Source organism: Petaurus breviceps, unplaced genomic scaffold (genome assembly GCF_028583685.1).
Source record: "Petaurus breviceps papuanus isolate PSGF00001 unplaced genomic scaffold, PetGlider_PUasm1.0 38, whole genome shotgun sequence".
Lineage (NCBI taxonomy): Eukaryota > Metazoa > Chordata > Mammalia > Diprotodontia > Petauridae > Petaurus > Petaurus breviceps.
The window spans coordinates 18,451,800-18,471,023 of NW_027186304.1; the positions used below are offsets into that span (position 1 = coordinate 18,451,800).

The 19,224-nt window shown below is 37.0% G+C and overlaps 1 protein-coding gene across 4 annotated transcripts in view; it reads right to left on the reverse strand.

Moving 5' to 3' along the window:
• The window catches only part of LDLRAD4 (low density lipoprotein receptor class A domain containing 4), a 617,131-nt gene that overhangs the window by 266,345 nt on the left and 331,562 nt on the right, over positions 1 to 19,224 (reverse strand). For all 4 annotated transcript variants that reach the window (XM_069099596.1, XM_069099598.1, XM_069099597.1 and 1 more), the window contains one exon: positions 17,513 to 17,653. In XM_069099596.1, the coding sequence (XP_068955697.1) occupies positions 17,513 to 17,653 (141 nt within the window). The remainder of the gene's footprint in view (positions 1 to 17,512; positions 17,654 to 19,224) is intronic.

A 19,224-nucleotide genomic window follows, 5' to 3' on the forward strand; every position in this document is an offset into this window, starting at 1 on the left:
TGACCTTACCTTATACCCTTCTCAGTCTAGGAAGGCAAAGAGACAAAGATCATGGATTTTTTTCCCCTCTGTTGGTAGCTCTTGGGACATAATAGGAATACACAGAAGACTGAAACAAAAAATATTAATTCTTGATTTAAAAAATCAAATGAATAGGTCAGTGTCGCATTTCAGATATAAATAATAAAAGCTTCAAGCACAAGAGATTCTATCAGCAGTACAAGCCCCGTGGGAGTCAACCCTCCCTTTGCAATGATTATACAATGACTTTAAAACCCAGCTTCAGTTTAGCTGTTATTTAATGATAGGTATTTCCCAGCAATACTGCATGCAGTTGGTACATCACTTTTAAATAAAAGCAAAATAGAATGACACAATTAATGACCGTTTAGTCAAACAAAGAAGTCTCTCTCTTTTTTTTGGCAGTCATAAAATCATTCATCTCAGACTCGCTGAGCACATTTACAAGCATCCCAGCTCATTATATGCTTTTTCTTCAGTGTGTTCCCAAGTTTCCTCCACATTCTGATGGTGATGATCACATCCTTTCCCTCTAACTCTTGGCTAAATTTAGGTTGTGAGTCCAATAAATAGAGGCTCATCCTGAGTTCTATGTCTTACTGTTACTGGCTCCTCGTAAACAATGACCTTTAAGCACGGTAGCCATGGTCTTCAGGACCCCGCAGAACTTCTATGGAATCACTGCAGTGACCGCTGTCAAAAGAAAGGTATGGGCAGAGAGGGCTGAGACAGAAGACTGACTTAGGAAATTGTTTAAAAGGAGAAAATAAAGCAAACCAAATGAAACTCCCCAAAGTCGGGGATGAAGGGGACATTTAAGAAATGAGGACTCCAGGAAAAGTATTTTCCACCTATCATCGCTGCTGTGTTCATCACTAGGCAGAATGTATTCAGGTCATCCAATAGGTTTACGTTCTCATTTAAATGCCACATGACAATTTCCTTCCTATTTACCACAGTTCTTCCCATCTCTTGCAAGCACCATAATCTTGAATTAAATCATTCTGCAGTCTGTAGAAGTGTACAGCTGAAATCAATGGTGTTATCATACTACAACCATCTTCTTTTCACTTTCTCTAATGCCTAATAATAGTCAAGTTTTAGCTGAAATTGATATTGACCTATTATCAGTAACAGAGGTCTTTTTTTTTCTCTTAACAGTCCCCTCCCTATACAATCTCTCCAATCCACCCCCTGTGCCTCCCCCAGGAAGCAGGATCTGCATTGATTGCTATCTGATTAGAGGAGAGCTTGCCCTGACTTTTCCCAGTTACTTAAGCCAGCGTCTCATTGCTTGTCCTTAGAGACCACAGCTTCATTCAGGCAGAGAGCGTCTAGACAGTATTCATGATCCATCTGTCTGGCACAGCCTGGCTGATGGCAAACTCTATTAGAACTGAAACAATTTTTCCCTCCTCCTCCTCCCGTCCTCTTTCCCTTTGCGAAGCAGTAATCTGACACTGAAAATTACTATCATTGTTGCAATTCTCAAAATAGCAGTGCCAGACTTTCATTAACATCCACGCTAGACTACTAAATATTTAAAGAACGGGATAAATTTCACCTGAAGTGGGACAGCCCAGCACACATGAAAGCAGAAACAGAATCAAAATGTAAATCGACGAGGTTGTTTTTATCACGGTAGGTGGAAGCAATGCCTAAGGTTTATATTGAAACTTTCTGCTATTTATTCTTTTCCTTTGTTCATTTCGAAAGGCAGAATTCCTGTCCGAGACCCTACAGCTTCTAATTTACCAGAAAACACTTCGAAGCAACAAACAAAAGAAGAAAAAGTAAAACAATCTTTCACCTCAAAGGCAAAAAGAAAGAAAAAAAAAGCCAGACCAAACTGCAAACTCTCCTTGTCATCAACCTACCCACACAAAAGTGTCAACCCCGTTGCCACTGACAACTCAAAACCTGATTAAGGACATACGTTTCCTGAGACAAGAAAGATGCATGTCTTTATCATGTTCTAAATACTATCTTGAATCATTTTCACACAAGTCAATAATTATTCTGCTCTGATTTCCCCCATTAATATTTTTTGAGACTTTATCCAGAGCATGTATGAAGCACTGAGAAGTGGTTCAGTTCACTGTTAGCTGTCTACACTGTAAGTCTTCATCAAGCTAAAATTAAATGTCTGAAACCACTGCGAAGGATAAAACTCCTCAAAAGCATTCTGGAGCAATATCCCCTATGTGCCACCATTGTTTCTGTGTGAACAGCAACATTCTCTAACACAGGACTGGGAATTTCTTGATGCCATGCACCCCTTAGGCAGTCTGGGAAAGCCTAGGAACCCCTCCTCAGAATAGGATTGCAAAGGAAATCAATTATATTGAAATGCAGTTATCAAAATACTTTTTTTTTTAAGTTCACAGAACTTGGGCTAAAAACTCCTGCAAATCTATATGGCATCTAGGCAGCACAATGGATAGAGTACTGTAATTAGAATCAGGAATACCTAATTTCAAACATAGCCTCAGACATTTAGTAGCTGTGGGAACCTGGACAGTCACTTAACGTCTATGTGTGTCTCAGTTTCCTCATCTATACCACAGGGATAATCATAGCACCCATTTCACAGGGTTATTGTGAGGATCAGCTGAGATAGCATATGTAATGTAGTTTGCAACTCTTGAAGAATTATATAAATGCTAGCTATTATAATATTATTGTTATTCACATAAAGTGCTCTGAAATACAATTGCAAAAACCAGGAGAGCACACTTTACTAGGAACAAGCAAGAAGTTTCTAAAAACCGAAAGGAAATTAGAAGACTATTTTTTATGTATGGAAAACCAAAGACTAAAAATATGACTTTGACCCTCTGAGATACAGAGGCCATTTGAGGTGACTTTGGACCTATACTAGATAGAAGAACTACTCAACTAGCAGAAAAAAAAAAAAACCTCAGGGAACCAATCAGTATAACTCTACACTGGATGCCCAAACCTAGCATCCAAGAATCATTTTTCAATGTCCATTTTACAAGGCAGGAGAAAACCAAGACTGCCACTTTCCATGTATCTCTGAGGAAATAGTGTGTGATAAAGGAAATATTCCTTACACAGTATACACTTGTTTTCTAGGTCACCATTGTAGCATACTGTTGTATCTTTTCTCCATGTATCCCCATAAACACTAAAGATGTGAACTTTTAAAACTATGAATTTCCATTATGGATAATAAATAACATCCCCCACCCCACCTAGAATAAAACAAAAAAAAAAAGCCCAATAAATTTTTTCTTTGGGGGGAAATGCATTATAAGTTCCAACCTGCTGCTCAGGACACTGGGAACACATCTTCCCACCACCAGTTTTGTCTCCATTTCAGCTGGAGCAGCCACTGGCCACCCAGAGAAATGGTAAAGTGGTCCTTGGGAAATATTTCTTAATTTCAGAGGCTCTTGGGGGTCTTTCCTCCCTCCACTATATGATGCTAACTAGCTACTCATAATTACATATGTGTATATGCATATATACATACACAAATTAAGTATATGTATGTGCTTACATTTGTACACACACATATATACATATACTTACATAGGTGTGTATACATACATGCATGTGTCTGTTGTGTGTGCGTGTCTGTTTGTTACTCAGAGAGTACCTGTTTCAAGTTCATTTAAAATTGGGTACTGGGCTAGTATGCAGAGCTGATTAACACCTGTATAATCAACTAACTTCTTTGCTACGGTTTGTATAGTCTATCCCTTCAAAACATAATTACAATATTTTTAAAGGCATGGCGTCCGAATTTACATTCTAACTGACATGCACCTCTTTGGCCTCAGTTTCCTCAACTGTATTATGTTTGAGTTTTTTATTAGATGACCTCTAAGTCTTATTCCTAGCTCTTAATCCCCTGATCCTAAATTAACAGATAAAATAAATGTTTTCTTTTTCTCACCTAGGAGCATCCAATGGTTTGTTGTCCAGGTTACCAGCATTAGAATATATATCTTTATCATCCAGTTCTTGAACAACAGAACCACATGAAGAAATTATTTTGCAGCCACTTGTACACCTAAATTTTCCAGTGACTACGGTGTATAAATAGTTAACCCTTATATTGGATAAGGGAAGAGTGGAAAAGGATCTAGGAGTATATCAACCAAATAATCTTGGGGCAAAAGAGTTTTCTTTAAAAAACAAATTAACCAATTGACTTAATTAGTAGTATCATCACTAGGCACAGGACATTTCATGTTTTAGTTCTATGGAGTCAGATATTGGGTAACAAGCAGTTCTCCACTACACAGTAAGGATCTGCCCAACTCTTACTGTTTCTCCAAAGATGAATTCTTTTAGTTAACTGAAGATGCCACTAAAGTTGAAAATGAAAAGTCATTCCAAGGGACTGTTGGCTTATTTTCAACTTCTGGGTTAGTAGTAAGGCCAAGTAGTACGAATTCCTTAGTAATGATTGCTTAAGAAAGATCTATTCCTGCCAAGCTTTTCAAAGTACATAGTTCTAGAGTGTCATATAAACTACTAAATTGTTTCTTTGGAAAAAATCAGAGGAACTTCCCAAAGAGATCTAGCAAAAGGCCTTAGGAAAGACTCCAGCTTAACAGTAATGGCAAGGAAACGGGCATTAAATGAAAAATGGCTACCTCTGATAGCAGAATCAGTCAGACAAAGTAAAAGATAGAAACTGTGCCTATTTTCCAACACAACATATCTACTATCATTTTATTTTATCTTAGTATTTAAGAGATGGACAATAATTGTGACATTCCATCACTGGCCATATCTTTACGATTCCAACCTACTTTTTAAGCCTACATAATTTTGATCCAGACAGGCTTATCAAACCACTTTCTCTAATTTTCATCTGTTGTTCATTATACCTACTGTTGTTCATGATACCTTCACTCCCTCAATGTTCTTCCTCTTCCTCTCTTCCTATCCAAATCCTAACTTGACTTCAGCAGGTCAAGCTCACCTTAGCTGCTCCAAGAAGGTGTTTGTTCCCTACTTCAGTCTACAGTGATCTCTTCCCTTGAAATCCAGGAAAAAATGGGCACTTGGCTGTACCACTCACTTTATTACCCTGCAGAATCCTCTTATGTTATTTGTCATTTCCTTATATCTATGTGTCTTATCTAGGCAAGAACTAATGTTGCTTTGTATCTGTCCATAGTGCCTACTACTGAACAATGCACACAATATGGACTTGATATCAACTCAAGAAAGAGCTCAATAGGAAACATCTGAATCAGGGCAGTCAAGGGGGGCAAAGAGGGGGATTATAAAGAGCTGTCATCTGAACCTGATGGAATTCTTCTTCTTCCACAGAGACATGCATAAAATGAGACTCCTTTCTAATGAAACCAGTTCAAAGCCAGGTTAGTCCAAAGGCATCCATCCATACAAATATGCCTTCTGGTCCAATAGAATATTAAATCAGCCTCAGTGAACTAAAGAAAAACATGAGATTTTCCTAATTAGAAGTAGACAAACCTGAACATTTTTAGTAAAAAAAGAAACAGGTGAGAGAACACAAGAGCTCTGCGGTCAGTAAAAATGAGATTCCTAAGGGGGGGAGGGGAGGGAGAATGGCAACATCAGGAATAATCTTTTTTATTATCTACTGTAATTCATGTTAAACTTTAGCAAATAATAAATGAAAGAGTAAGATGTAGTTGAAAAAGATATCTGAGCCACAGTGCATATCTAAAGCCAACAACACATAGAGAAAACTGATTCTAGCTCATCTGGAAAGCTAGAAAATTCCTACTTTGGTTTACACTAAGTAAAATCAAATAACATAGAGATAGATGTTCTCTCTAGTTAATAATAAAATGCGCAGAGGCAGCTAGGTGGTGCAGTGTGTAGAGCGCTGACACTGGAGTCAGGAGGACCTGAGTTCGGATCCAGCCTCACACTTAACACACACACACATATACAAACAAGCCGTGTGACCTTGGGCAAGTTACTAAACCCCAACTGCCCTCCAAAAAAAAAAGAGAGAGAGAGAGAGAGCTGTCTTGGGGCGGCTAGGTGGCGCAGTGAATAGAGCACTGGCACTGGGGTCAGGAGGACCTGAGTTCAAATCCGGTCTCAGACACTTAACACAAAAACTAGCCATGTGACCTTGGGCAAGTCACTTAACCCCAATTGCCCTCCAAAAAAAAATTAATAAAATGCACAAAGCTAACTAATCAGTTCTCTTTCTTGTTCCAAAAGGAGAGGAGAATTCTTTCTCTTGGTTTGATGGAAGTAAGAGTGAAAGAGGTTCTTCTTCTAAAAAGTGTGACACTTACACTTAATAATTTCTATGTTTAAGACTTAATGTAGGTAAAGCCAAGATGGCAGAGTAAAGGTAGGGATCACCTGAGCTCTCCCAAATTCCCTGCAAACAACTTTAAAATGATGCCTCAAATAGCATTCTGCAGTGGCAGAACCAACAAAAGGTTGGAGGAAAACAAGGTCTGTCTCACTGAACCTGTGGTCTAGCCTGGAATGCCATGCAGGTCTGGCCTGGAATGCCATGCAGCATAGACTCCACCCCAAAAAGCAGGCTTTGGAGATAGCCACAGCAGCCGCTTCAGGAATTCAGATAACTGATGAGGAGATTACAGAGGACCCTTTCCTGACACTGGGTACAAGCCCCTGGTACATTGCCCAGTACAGTTCTGGGTCTCAGTCTCAGGGTAAAGAGAAACACAGGCATGCCTTCACAGTTCCAGGGAGGAGAAGAGTGTTTGTGGTTGATCACAAGGGAACAAGGTCTTTTAAGTGAAAGGGAGCAGGGTCCCAGTCACATTTCCAGAGACATGCACTTGTCGCTACAGGTGAGCAGGGGCCCTGGTCACAGTTCTGGGGTAGAAAAGAGTGCTTATGGAAATCCATAGCACAGTCCAGGAGAACTGCAAACACTTCTCTGTAGATCATACCATCTTAGAAGAATCAAAAACCTACAGACCCCCAGAACTAGATCTGTAAAAGGCAGCACAAAAAATGTGAACATTGGGTCAATGCTCCCTCTACCATGGGAGCAGAGCCCAACTTTAACATAAGGTTAAAAGTCAAGAAATAGGCTAGAAAAATGAGCAAACAAAGGACCTGATCATGGAAAGTTATTATGGTAATAGAGAAGATTGAGATACAAACTTAGAAGACAATGAAGTCAAAAGAGCTACATGCAAAAGCTCAAATAAAAAGTATGAGTTGGACACAAGTACAAAAAGAATTATTGGAAGAGCTCAAAAAAGCATTTTAAAAAACAAATAAGAATAATGGAGGAGAAATTGGGGAGAAAATGAGAGTGATGTAAGGAAACAATGAAAAGCAAATCAACAGATTGGTAAAAGAGGCACAAAAATGCACTGAGGAGAACTCCTTAAAAAGCAGTGTTGGTCAAATGGAAAAAGAGGTACGAAAATTCAATGAAGCAATTAATTCCTTAAAAAATAGAATTGGTCCAATGAAAAAGGAGATACAAAAGTTCACTGGAAAAAAATTCCTTAAAAATTAGAATTGGGCAAGGGGAAGTTAATGACTCCATGAGGCATTAATAAACAATAAGACAAAATTTTAAAAATGAAAAAAATAAAAGAAAATGTGAACTCTCTCACTGGAAAAACAACTGATCTGGAAAATAGAGCCAGAAGAAATAATTTAAGAATTATTGGATTACGTGAAAGTCATGATTTAAAAAAAAAGAGCCTAGATACACATTTCAAGAAACTGTCAGGGTGGCTAGGTGGCACATTGAGGGGTGGCTAGGTGGCTCAATGAATAGAGCACCAGCCCTGGAGTCAGGAGGACCTGAGTTCAAATATGGCCTCAGACGTTTAACACTTACTAGCCATGTGATCTTGGGCAAGTTGCTTCACCCCAATTGCCCTGCCCTACCCCCTCCAAAAAAGCAAATAAATAAAAGAAATTGTCAAGGAAAATTGCCCTGATATCCTAGAACAAGAGGGTAAAATAGAAATTAAAAGATTCTACCAATCACCTCCTGAAAGAGATCCCAAAATGAAAACTCTCAAGAACATTAAAGGAAAATTCCAGAATTCCCAGGTCAAGTGAGAAAATATCAAGCAACCAGAAAAAAACAATTCACACATCATGGAGCCAGTCAGGATAACACAAGATTTAGCCTTTCTACATTGAATTGACAAAGAAGTAATATGAATACTAAATGCATATGTACAAATATAGCATCCAAATTCTTAAAGAAATTAAATGAGTTACAGGTGAATGGAAATATACGGTAAAATAAACTAGTAGAAAACCTCAACTTTTCCCTCTCAGAACTAGATAAATCTAAACAAAAAGTAAATAAGAAAGAAATTAAAAAGGGGAATAGAATTTTAGAAAATTTAGATATGATAAACCTCTGGAGAAAATTGAATGAAAATAGAAAGGGGTATACCTTTTTTTCCAGCTACATATGGTACCTTGACAAAAATAGACTATGTATTAGGGCAAAAAACCTCAAAACCAAATGGAGAAAAGCAGAAATATTAAATGCATCCTTTTCACATCTTAATGCATAAAAATTACATTTAAAAGGGTCCATGAAACATAGGTTGAAAATTAATTATAAACTGATTAATCTAATCCTAAAGAACGAATAGGTCAAAAACAAATCATAGAAACAATCAATAATTTCATTAAAGAGAATGACACCAATGAGATAACATACCAAAATTTGTGGAATACAGCCAAAGCAGTATTTAGGAAGAAAATTATGTCTCTACATGTTTATATCAATAAAACAGAGAAAGTACAGATCAATGAATTGAGCATGCAACTAAAAAAAACTAGAAAAAAGAATAAATTAAAAATCCCTAATTAAACACCAAATTGGAAATCCTGAAAATCAAAGGATAGATTAGTAAATTAAAAGAGAGCCATTAAACTAATAAATAAAACTCATAGCTGATTTTATGGAAAAAACCCCCACAATAAAATAGATAAACCATTGACTAATTTGATTTACAAAAAGAAAGAAGAAAACCAAATTACTGATCTCAAAAATGAAAACAGTCAATTTACTAGCAAGGAAGATGAAATTAAAGCAATCATTAAGAGTTATTTTGCTCAATTATATGCCAGTAAAACTGACAGTCTAAGTGAAAGAGATGAATATTTACAAAATATAAACTTCCCAGATTAACAGAAGAGGAAATAAAATATTTAAGTACCCCTATCATAGAAAAAGAAATTTAGTAAGGCATTAATGAGCTCCCTAAGAAAAAAATCACCAGGACAAAATATATTCACAAATGAATTTTACCAAACATTTTAAAGAATAATTAATTTCACTATATGAATTATTTCAAAAAATAGGCAAAGAAGGAGTCCTACCAAATTCCCTTCAGGACACAATTATGGTGCCGATACCTGAACCAGGAAGAGCAAAAACAGAGAAAAAAAACTATAGACCATTTCTCTAATGAATATTGATGCAAAAATTTTAAATAAAATACTAGCAAGGAGATCATAGCAATGTATCACAAAGAGCATACACTATGACCAGGTGGGATTTGTACCAGGAATGTAGGTCTGGTTTAATATTATGGAAACTATCAGCTTAAATGGCCACATCAATAACATAACTGATTTCCCTCTCCAACTCTTCACCATTCCCATTTTCTCCCCTTCCTGTCCCCTTCCTTCTCCCTTCCCCTCCCTACTTCCCCCCCATCTCCATCCTTCCCTCCATCTTTCCTCCTCCCCCCCTTCCCCAGCCTAGATGCTCCTGTGGTGTAGACAGCAGAGGAGGCCACAAAGCCCCTCGAGGTGGACATCACAGCGTTATGCCAGGACATGTTCTCCAAAATGGCCAGGTACCTGACGAGTGAGCTGACAGCAACAAGTGAAGACTATAAACTTCTGAAAAATTCGAACAAATTGACTAACTTGAAGTATCTAGAAATCGGATCACTATAATTAAGGAGCAAGTAGTAGCTCTTGAGCTGAAAGCTCTGAAAGTTTACAAGTTCATCTTCAAAGAAACTAGAAGTAAAGTACAAGAAGTTAGGAAGGGGATGAAAGACTTCTTCAGCACAAAGACTTGAACTTCAGGAATGTGTCACAAGAGCTGAAATAAGTGGGATGGAACTTATCTCTGTGCTTCAATTCCATAAAGGGAAGCAGTACTGGGGATCTAAGGAGAATCCCAGCCCCCACCTCTGACTAGATGTGTAACTCTGGCCACTCCTGGTGTTTCCTGTACCCCTGGAACCTCATCTTACCGTCTACTTCATTGTGTGCCCTGGAACAAGGCTCAGAAATCAGGATCAACTCCATCTAGAGCAGACACAGATGAGAGGCTCTTGTCTTGTCTCCCTGTTTCCTCCCTTCTTCCCTCTCCCCCTTCATACCCCTCCCCAACCCCCTTCATAACCTGTTCTTGAACTTAAATAATAAATGCTGACTTACAACCCTCAAAAAACAAACAAAAAACAACAAAAATCAAATGATTTATGATATCTCTATAAAGTCAGAAAAAGATGTTGACAAAATATAACACTCATGTCTATTAACAAACAACAGAAAGCATAGGAATAAATGGAGCATTCTTTAAAATAATAAGTAGTATCTATTTAAAATCATCAGCAAGCATTATCTACAATGAGGATAAGTTAGAAGACTTCCCAATAAGAGCAGGGGTGAAGCAAGGATGTCCATTCACTATTTAATAATGTACTAGAAATGCCAGTTATAGCACTAAGACAAGAAAAAAAAAACTGAAGGAATAAAAACAGGCAGCGAGGAAACAAAACTCATTCTTTACAGACAATAGGACAGTATACATAGAGAATCCTAGGGAATCAACTAAAAAAAAACTAGTTAAAATAGTTAACAACTTAAGCAGGATATAAAATAAACCCACATAAATCATCAGCATTTCTATGTATTACCAACAAAGCCCAACAAAAAGAGATAGAAAGAGAAATTTCATTTAAAATAACTATAGACAATGTAAAATACTTGGGAATCTACCTGCCAAGACAAACCCAGAAAATATAATAACACAATTACACGTACTTTTCTCACAAATAAAGTCAGATCTAAACAACTGGAGAAATATTCATTGCTCATGAGTAGGCTGAACCAATGTAATAAAAATGACAATTCCACCTAAATTAATCTACCTATTCGGTGTCATAACAATCAAACTACCAAAAAAGTTATTTTATAGAGCTAGAAAAAATAACCAAATTCATCTGGAAAAACAAAAAAGTCAAGAATATCAAGGGAATCAATAAAAAAAAGTCAAAGAAGGTGGTCTAGCAGTACTAGTTCTCAAAATGTATTACAAAGTGATAATCATCAAAATAATCTTATACTGGTTAAGAAACAAAGTGGTGGATCACAGGAATAAATTAGGTATACAATACAAGTTAGTAAATGACCACAGAAATCTAATGTTTGATACATGCAAAGATCCCAGCTTTTGGGACAAGAACTCACTATTTGAGAAAACTGGAAAGCAGTTTGGCAGAAACAAAGTGTAGACCAACATTCATAGCATATACGAAGATAAAGTCAAAATGAGGACATGATTTAGACATAAACACTCATATCATAAGCAAATTAGGGGAGCATGGGATATTTTAACTGTCAGATTTATGAATAAAGGAAGAATTTATGATAAAAATGAGACAAAAACATTATGGGATGCAAAATGAATAATTTTGATTACCTGAAATTTTAAAAGTTTTGCACAAAAAAACTAATGCCAACAACATTAGAAGGAAAGCAGGAAAATTGGGAAAAGTTTCTCTGACAAAGCCCTCATTTCTCAAATATGCAGAAAACTGAGTCAACTTTATGAGTCATCCCCCTATTGAAAAATAGTCAAAAGACATGAATGGCCAGTTTTCTGAAGAATTCAAAACTATCCATAGTTATATGAAAAAAATGTTCTAAGTCACTATTGATTAGAGAAATGCAAAATAAAACAGCTCCGAGGAACCACCTCATACCTATCAGATTGACTAATATGACAGAAAAGGAAAATAACAGATGTTGGAAGGGATAGGGGAAAATTGGGACACTAATGCATTGCTAGAACTGATCCAACCATTCTGGAAAGCAATTTGGAACTAAGCCCAAAGGGCTATAAAACTGCATACCCTTTGGCCCAGAAATGCTATTACTAGGTCTATATCCCAAAAAGATCAAAGGAAAAGGAAAAGAACCTATTTTACAGAAATATTTATACCTACTCTTTTTGTTGTGGCAAAGAAATGGAAATTGAGGGGATGCCCATCAATTGGGAAATGGCTGAACAAGTTGTAGTATATGATTGTGATGGAATATTATTGTGCTATAAGAAATGACAAGCAGGACACTTTCAGAAAAATCTGGGGAAACTTATGTGAACTGATGCAAAGTGACATGATTAGAACCAGGAGAACATTGTATACAGTACTAGCAGTATTGTATGATGATCAATTGTTAATGACTTAGCTATTCTCAGCAATACATTGTTCTAAGACAATTCCAAAAGGCTTATGATAAAAAAAAATGCCATCCACCTCCAGAGAAAGAACTGATGGCATCTGAATGAAGATCAAAGCATATATATTTTTTTACTTTCTTTTTCTTGGGTTTTTTTTGGTCTGTTTTCTTTTGAAATAAGGCTAATATGGAAATATGTTTTGAATGGTTGCACATGTATAATCTATAGCAAATTGCTTGTCTTCTGAAGATGAAAGTAGTGGAGGGAGGATGGGAAAGAGGGGGAGAATTCAGAACTCACTTTTTAAAAATAAACTCTAAAAATTGTTTTTACATGCAAGTGAGAAAAATAAAATAGAAGACTTAGTGGGGAGAAAAAGGAATATTGTTATTATAACTAACCCAACATGAAATACATACTGTCCATCTGTTACCCCAAATGAGTTTGTACATTCATTCAAAATGCCATGTTATTTTATTAAAGTAGGCATGTTTGCTACAAATGCATACGGCTTGTGACACAGCCATAGCTTGTTAAATGAATCTTGCTTTGTTCTGTAACCTCACCTGGTGAAGATCATGGGGAGAGGGCAGAGAAGGGAGGGAGGGGATGGAACAGAATATTCATCTCCTATTAAATCAGTTCCAAAGTTTAATTTTCAGTTCTTGGCCATGCAAATTTTCACAAAACTGAAATGACTGATCCACCTATTTATCGACAAGCAGGCACAGTTTGCTGGCAAGCTAAATCCTCAACCTAAGCAGGACTAATACTTTTAAAGGGTCTCATAACTCAAAGAGCAAATCAGTTATGAGAAATTCAGAAATTAAAGTGACCCTCAAATGAGACTCTGCCCCTGTGTGGAGTCCATGGTTGCTATGGAAAATAATGAGTGGTAGTATCAATACCAAGAGCTCTCCAGTAGAAGGGTATTCAGAGGTAGCTGGATTATGGGGCCCAGCCAGGCTTAATGTGACATGAATCCAAAGAACAGCTAATGTCACAAACTCTAATTCTCAACATATAGTACAATATGTCTCAAATTTGAATTCTCCATATATAGAGAAATATTGTGTTGCCTAAAGAACTTGGTCTTTGACTCCTGAGCCCTCAACCATGCCTCCCACAGACTCTGATGGCACTCCTGGTTTTTGGTCTGGCTTCTTTTTTGAACAATGCTATTGCACCTGATTCATTCAGATTAAATTCTAGCTACTGACTTTGAGGTTTTGACATTGCAACCTCATGGCCCTTTTTAGCTCATAGGATCATAAATCTAGAGCAGAAAGAGATATCAGGTGACAGCTAATCCAACCCTTGCATTTTTACAGATGAGGAAGCTGAGGCCTGGAGAGATTAAGCAACACCCCTGGTCAATGACCCCTCAGATTGCTCAAATTACCATTCTTCTCCCACCCTCACTCCATAGCCTGTCCAAGAATATCCCAGCTGAAACCTCTTACTTGCTCTGCAAGGCATTGGTAAGGACCACAGAACTCACCAGACCACAGTTTCTATTGATTATTCACCCTGGGAGGAAGAGAACATGCTGAAAGCCAGTGAATATGGGGAGGCTGACCAACTGGCTTAGAGATGACTGGCTTCAAATGACAAGCAACTGACTAATTTTAATTACATTCCATTAAAACACACACAGGAAAAAAGTAGGAAGAATATAATCAACGATCTCCAGGTCGATTCATTTTTAGTTATGTTTGTTTTAGAAAATTCTTGTTATACTAAAAGCAGCCCTAAAATTCAGTCATACCAAAAAATCAGTTTCCAAAACAGTAATTCAACTACCAAGCAAAGTTTCAAAATGGAACACCATAAATTCCTACCAATAAAATGTTGGTTTTAAACAGTCTTCCTAAAATCCCAGAATCTTAAAGTTAGTAGAAGTAACTTTAGAAGTCATTTTGCACAAACTACTAAAAGAAAGTAAGCCACAATCAATGTTTTCTCTTGGTTTCACAAGGATTTAGCAAAGATTTGTTAAAGTGCCAACTATTATTCTAGGTATTAGGAATACCAGGACAAAACCTGAAGGAATTGTTGCCCTCATGCCACTTCATGACCCTATTTAGATAAATACAAAGAACTGATTTCCAGGAATGGAGGGAGAACACTAATTGCCAGAGTATTGAGGAGGAGGCACCTGAAATGAAGCTTGAAGGGAGTTAGTAGGGCGGGTGAGGGGAACACATTCCAGACATGGGAGAACAACATAGATGAAAGCTTGGAGAATGGCACTGGTTTGGAATGAATGTTCAGAGTCAGTCCAATTGGAATGTAGAATGCACAAAGGAAAGGAACAGGAAATAAATCTGGAAAGGTAGGCTGCAGACAACCTGTGAAAGGCTAGAAATGCCACATAATACAGCTTATGCATTGTAGCCTTGAGGAAATATAGTGGCCTAGAACAGAGGGAATTCTGGTTAGCACTGGAATAGCAAGGTCAATATGTGTCAAATTTTGTATAAAATTCCTCAAATGAAGCAATTTGGCCATCAGGTCTGTACTATTAGGGAAAAGAATTCACTTGTCATTTAAAGACTACAACAGACTCATTTACTTGCTAAAATGAAATTTAAATTTTGAACTTTTGAAAATGGACTATGGATGTAGCCTAAGAATGGAGAAAGAAGACTGATACGGGGAGGAAGAAAAGGAAGAAAAAAAGAGGATAAATACTAATAAAGAGATTGTAGTTTGATAACAATGAGATTATAATTTTAATTAATTATATGTTAATCTAAAGTAAAATATATTTTAAATATAAGTTTAAATAACAGATAGCCAGCATGCTTTTAATTCTGGATTAGTTATGATAATGTTCTCCTTCCTCCCCACTAATAAAGCATGATAATACCTATACATGGTACAAGTCACATTGATCCTCTGAACATTTCAAAGCCTCCACAGTGAAATCCATACCAATTAAAAAAGAAATGATTCTGAACATCCACATGGGGAATGGAGGTTGTTGCAATTACTGCTGAGCTAAGAAGACCTGAATTCATATCCCACCTCTCTCCAGAACTGGCTGTATGATTCTGAATGAGTTACCGAACCACTCAACGCTTTCATCAACAGGTTGCAGAAAAGGTGCTGACTTTCATTTGCAGAGGGATTGTCCTCAACTGGGAATTCCTTATACAAATGAAGTAGCAGGGCCAGGTCTTTATATATACATGTATGTGTGTGGTAAAACACACCCACAAATACATTTATACTGTAGGTGTTACAAGTAGATGCTATGCTTGGCTCAAACTTGAATAAGGAGATATCATACTGGACTGAATCGAGGTAGCGTTTTCAATGATCGCCAGCCATGTGCTATAACACGAGCTCATGTCTACCACCAGTATTCTCCCCATCATACAGAAGAAGCAGGTGTAGGTCTCTAGTACATTGGGTGGATCTTCCATGATCTATTTAGGAATAGGGCAAACTATTTCACTGTATCATACATCCAACCACTATGAATTAATGTCTTCCAGACCTTCCCAACAAACCTGCCTCTGTGTCTTCAATAACAAGCTTCATGATGCAATTTAAGAGATGCTAGGTCTTACCATTCACCCTATCATGGTAACGTGAAGATTTCTGGGCCTTGCTGTTCTCCTAGCAGCTTTATTCTTTTACATGTTATCTCCCCCAATTAAGAGAGTTTGAGCTACTGGTGAGCAGGGGTCTCTATTTTTCTGTTTTGTTTCCTCAGCATTTAATATAGTGCTTGGCATATGGTAAACATTTCACACTGATTTTACCCTTGAAATATTACAAAAGCCTATCATAAAGAATAAAATAATCAGAAAAGAAAGTCTTACAGAAGACTAAGAAAACATATAATCAACATTAAATAAACTTTTCAAATGACAGCGATGAGCCCTATTTTGAGAAAACTCCTTATAAGAACATCCAAATGTAATAAATAAATGTGGGGTTTCATGGGACTATCTACCCAACAATAATATTCATATGTATGAATCATAAAATATAATGGTTTAAATTGTGTGCAATTTTCTCAGTTTTTTAAAGCCCCAAACAAATTTACAGTGTACTAAACAGTAGCTTTTTTGCTTCCTTTTTTTTCTCATTGTTAGCATCAAAATATCATTTCAGTAGCAAAGTCGAAGAATGTTCAATTCCAATGTCACTTCTTCAAATAATATCAATAAGGAATTTTAAATTAGGGGAAACTCCTAAGTGTAGCATGAAATTATTTCAAAATGAAAATCATGTGAAAAGACAGTGATATATATAGAGAGAGTATTCTCAGGACATGCATTTCAAAAAGATTCTCACTGCCAAGGCCAAGTCATTTGAAATAAGGAAACACAAAAAACAATGTAATCATTCTTCCTGAAATTCTTAGAGATTTTCAGCCATGTTTCAAAAATGTCCTCTTTCTCTCTCCTCTTTATACAGAATCAAAGAAACTTAGGCTGTGACCACTGTTTTCATCTTCAAAAAATGCATAATGGCCCAATGGGACGACACAAGGAGAAGGAATCAATCACAAGGCAAGACATCCTCACTCATTGTCTTACAGACAGAAAAATGACTATTCATCAGGCCTCTCTTTGTAAGTTTGCTGATTTGTGTAGTTTTCAAAATTATCTCATATATTATTTTACCTACTGAAATTTATGGAGTTTTAGGAACATTATTATTTGCAGATTCTTTGCAAACAATGCTATTTATAATTTCTCTATGTCTGGTATGAAAAACTACAAATAATTGCTTTTGGATGAACTAGAAATTAAAATCAAATTTACCCAACAGTTTCCCTGATAAATTCTGAAAGTGGGCTATAAGACGCAGAGCCACTGATCAACTCTGAAAACAAAATGCCACCTTTTCAATACCATCATCAAGTAGATCGCTTGTTCTCAGAAGACACAGATCTCTTCCTGTTACCTTAAAGCGCCATCCTTCGATTTGCTAGTTCATCACAATCTCCAACCCCTCCAAATGCCCTCACAATAAATCTCACGACGGCACAACAAAGGAAAGAAGGAAGAAGAAGGAAGCACTTACAGTTGAAGATGCCAGGAGGAGGATGTTCAGTCACCAGCAGACAGTTGTCTTCATCACTGTTATCCCCACAATCGTTCTGTTGGTTACAGACCAGTGAGCCAAGATACAAGCATTTACCACTGGTGCAGGTGAATTTGCACTCTGTAAAGGGAGGAAATAGATAAAGATGTAGTCAATGCTAAGTTTTTGTTTGTTTGTCTTTTTTCGTTGAGTCATGAAAACTTGATTTGGTGATTGAACTTGTCTGGAGGCATCAAGGAAACATGTACTCTCTTCATGGCAAAAAAAAACAATGGCCACAATCAATATGGAAGTCATTTCTGAAAAATTCACAGGATGGTACAACTTGCTCCTGTCTCAGTAGCACTTGGGCTTCCACAAATTTCTGATATAATAGGACTAACTCAGTCTCACAGGAGCTTCCTTTCTGCTTTGATGCATTTCCAGACCTCTAATGATGGGAAGAACCTGGGCGTTAGTTGTGCCTGCAAAAAATGGCATCTGTGCATGAATGTGATAGCTCCTTGGAACTCTAGAGGGATGGGGGGGTGGGGAAAGGGAGGAAGTTTATAAAACTAATGTGTAGCTCTACCCTTGGCTTACTGTGAGGCCCTGGGAAAAATGCAGTTATCTAGAAAACTAGATTTAATAATGACCTACCTCACATGCACGGTGTGATGATAATGATTTTAATGGAAAAACCTGGAAAAATTTACAACTTATACTGCACCTAAGTACCTAGGAAGTATGATAATAGAAGTATCAGCAACATAAAAGAGAATCATATTGCAAATTTCCACTAGTCATACTGTCTGACCTTTGGAGAATGGTGGAAACCACTACTGAAAAAAAATCATCCTTTTTACTAGATCTTAAAATATGTTTTCAAACTTAAGAAAGTACTCCTTTAGGTATGAGTTGCCTTGAAAATGAGGGGAAAAAAAGATAATTAAATCATTATGGGTATAGACATATTTATGTAATGACATAGGACCACAAGTTTAGAGACAGAAAAGACCTTTGAAGTCTTTCATTTCAAGCCCCTCATTTTACAGCTGGGGACATTTAAGCCCAAATAAGTGACTTGCTCAAGGTCATGTAGGTAGCAAAAGAACAGGATTTGAACCCAGGTCTTCTGATTACAAAATCGGTAAGTCTTTTCAGCAGAGCACACACACTGCCTCTCATTATGAATTTTATATTGAACGGTCAATGAAAATGTCAGCTAAATGCTTTCAAAAATCACCAGCAGTAAGCAGTATGATATAGTAGAAAATATGGAAAAATTGGGACACTAAGTCATTGTTAGTGGAATTGTGAATTGATCCAACAGAAAAAGGAAAAGAGCCTATATGTTCTAAAATGTTTGTGGTGGCAAAGAATGAGAAATTTTAGAGAAGTCCATCAATTGGGGAATGGTTGAACGACTTGTGATACATGATTGTGATAGACTACTACTGGGCTATAAAAAATGATGAGCTCAATGATCTTAGAAAAACATGGAAAGACATACACGAACTAGTGAAGAGTGAAATGAGCAGAACCAAGAGAACACTGTATACAGTAACAGCAATAATGTTTTAAGAATGACATTGAGGGGCAGCTAGGTGGCATAGGCCCTGGAGTCAGGAGGACCCAGGCTTGGATCCACCCTCAGACACTTAACACAAAAACTAGCCATATGACCTTGGGCAAGTCACTTAACCCCAATT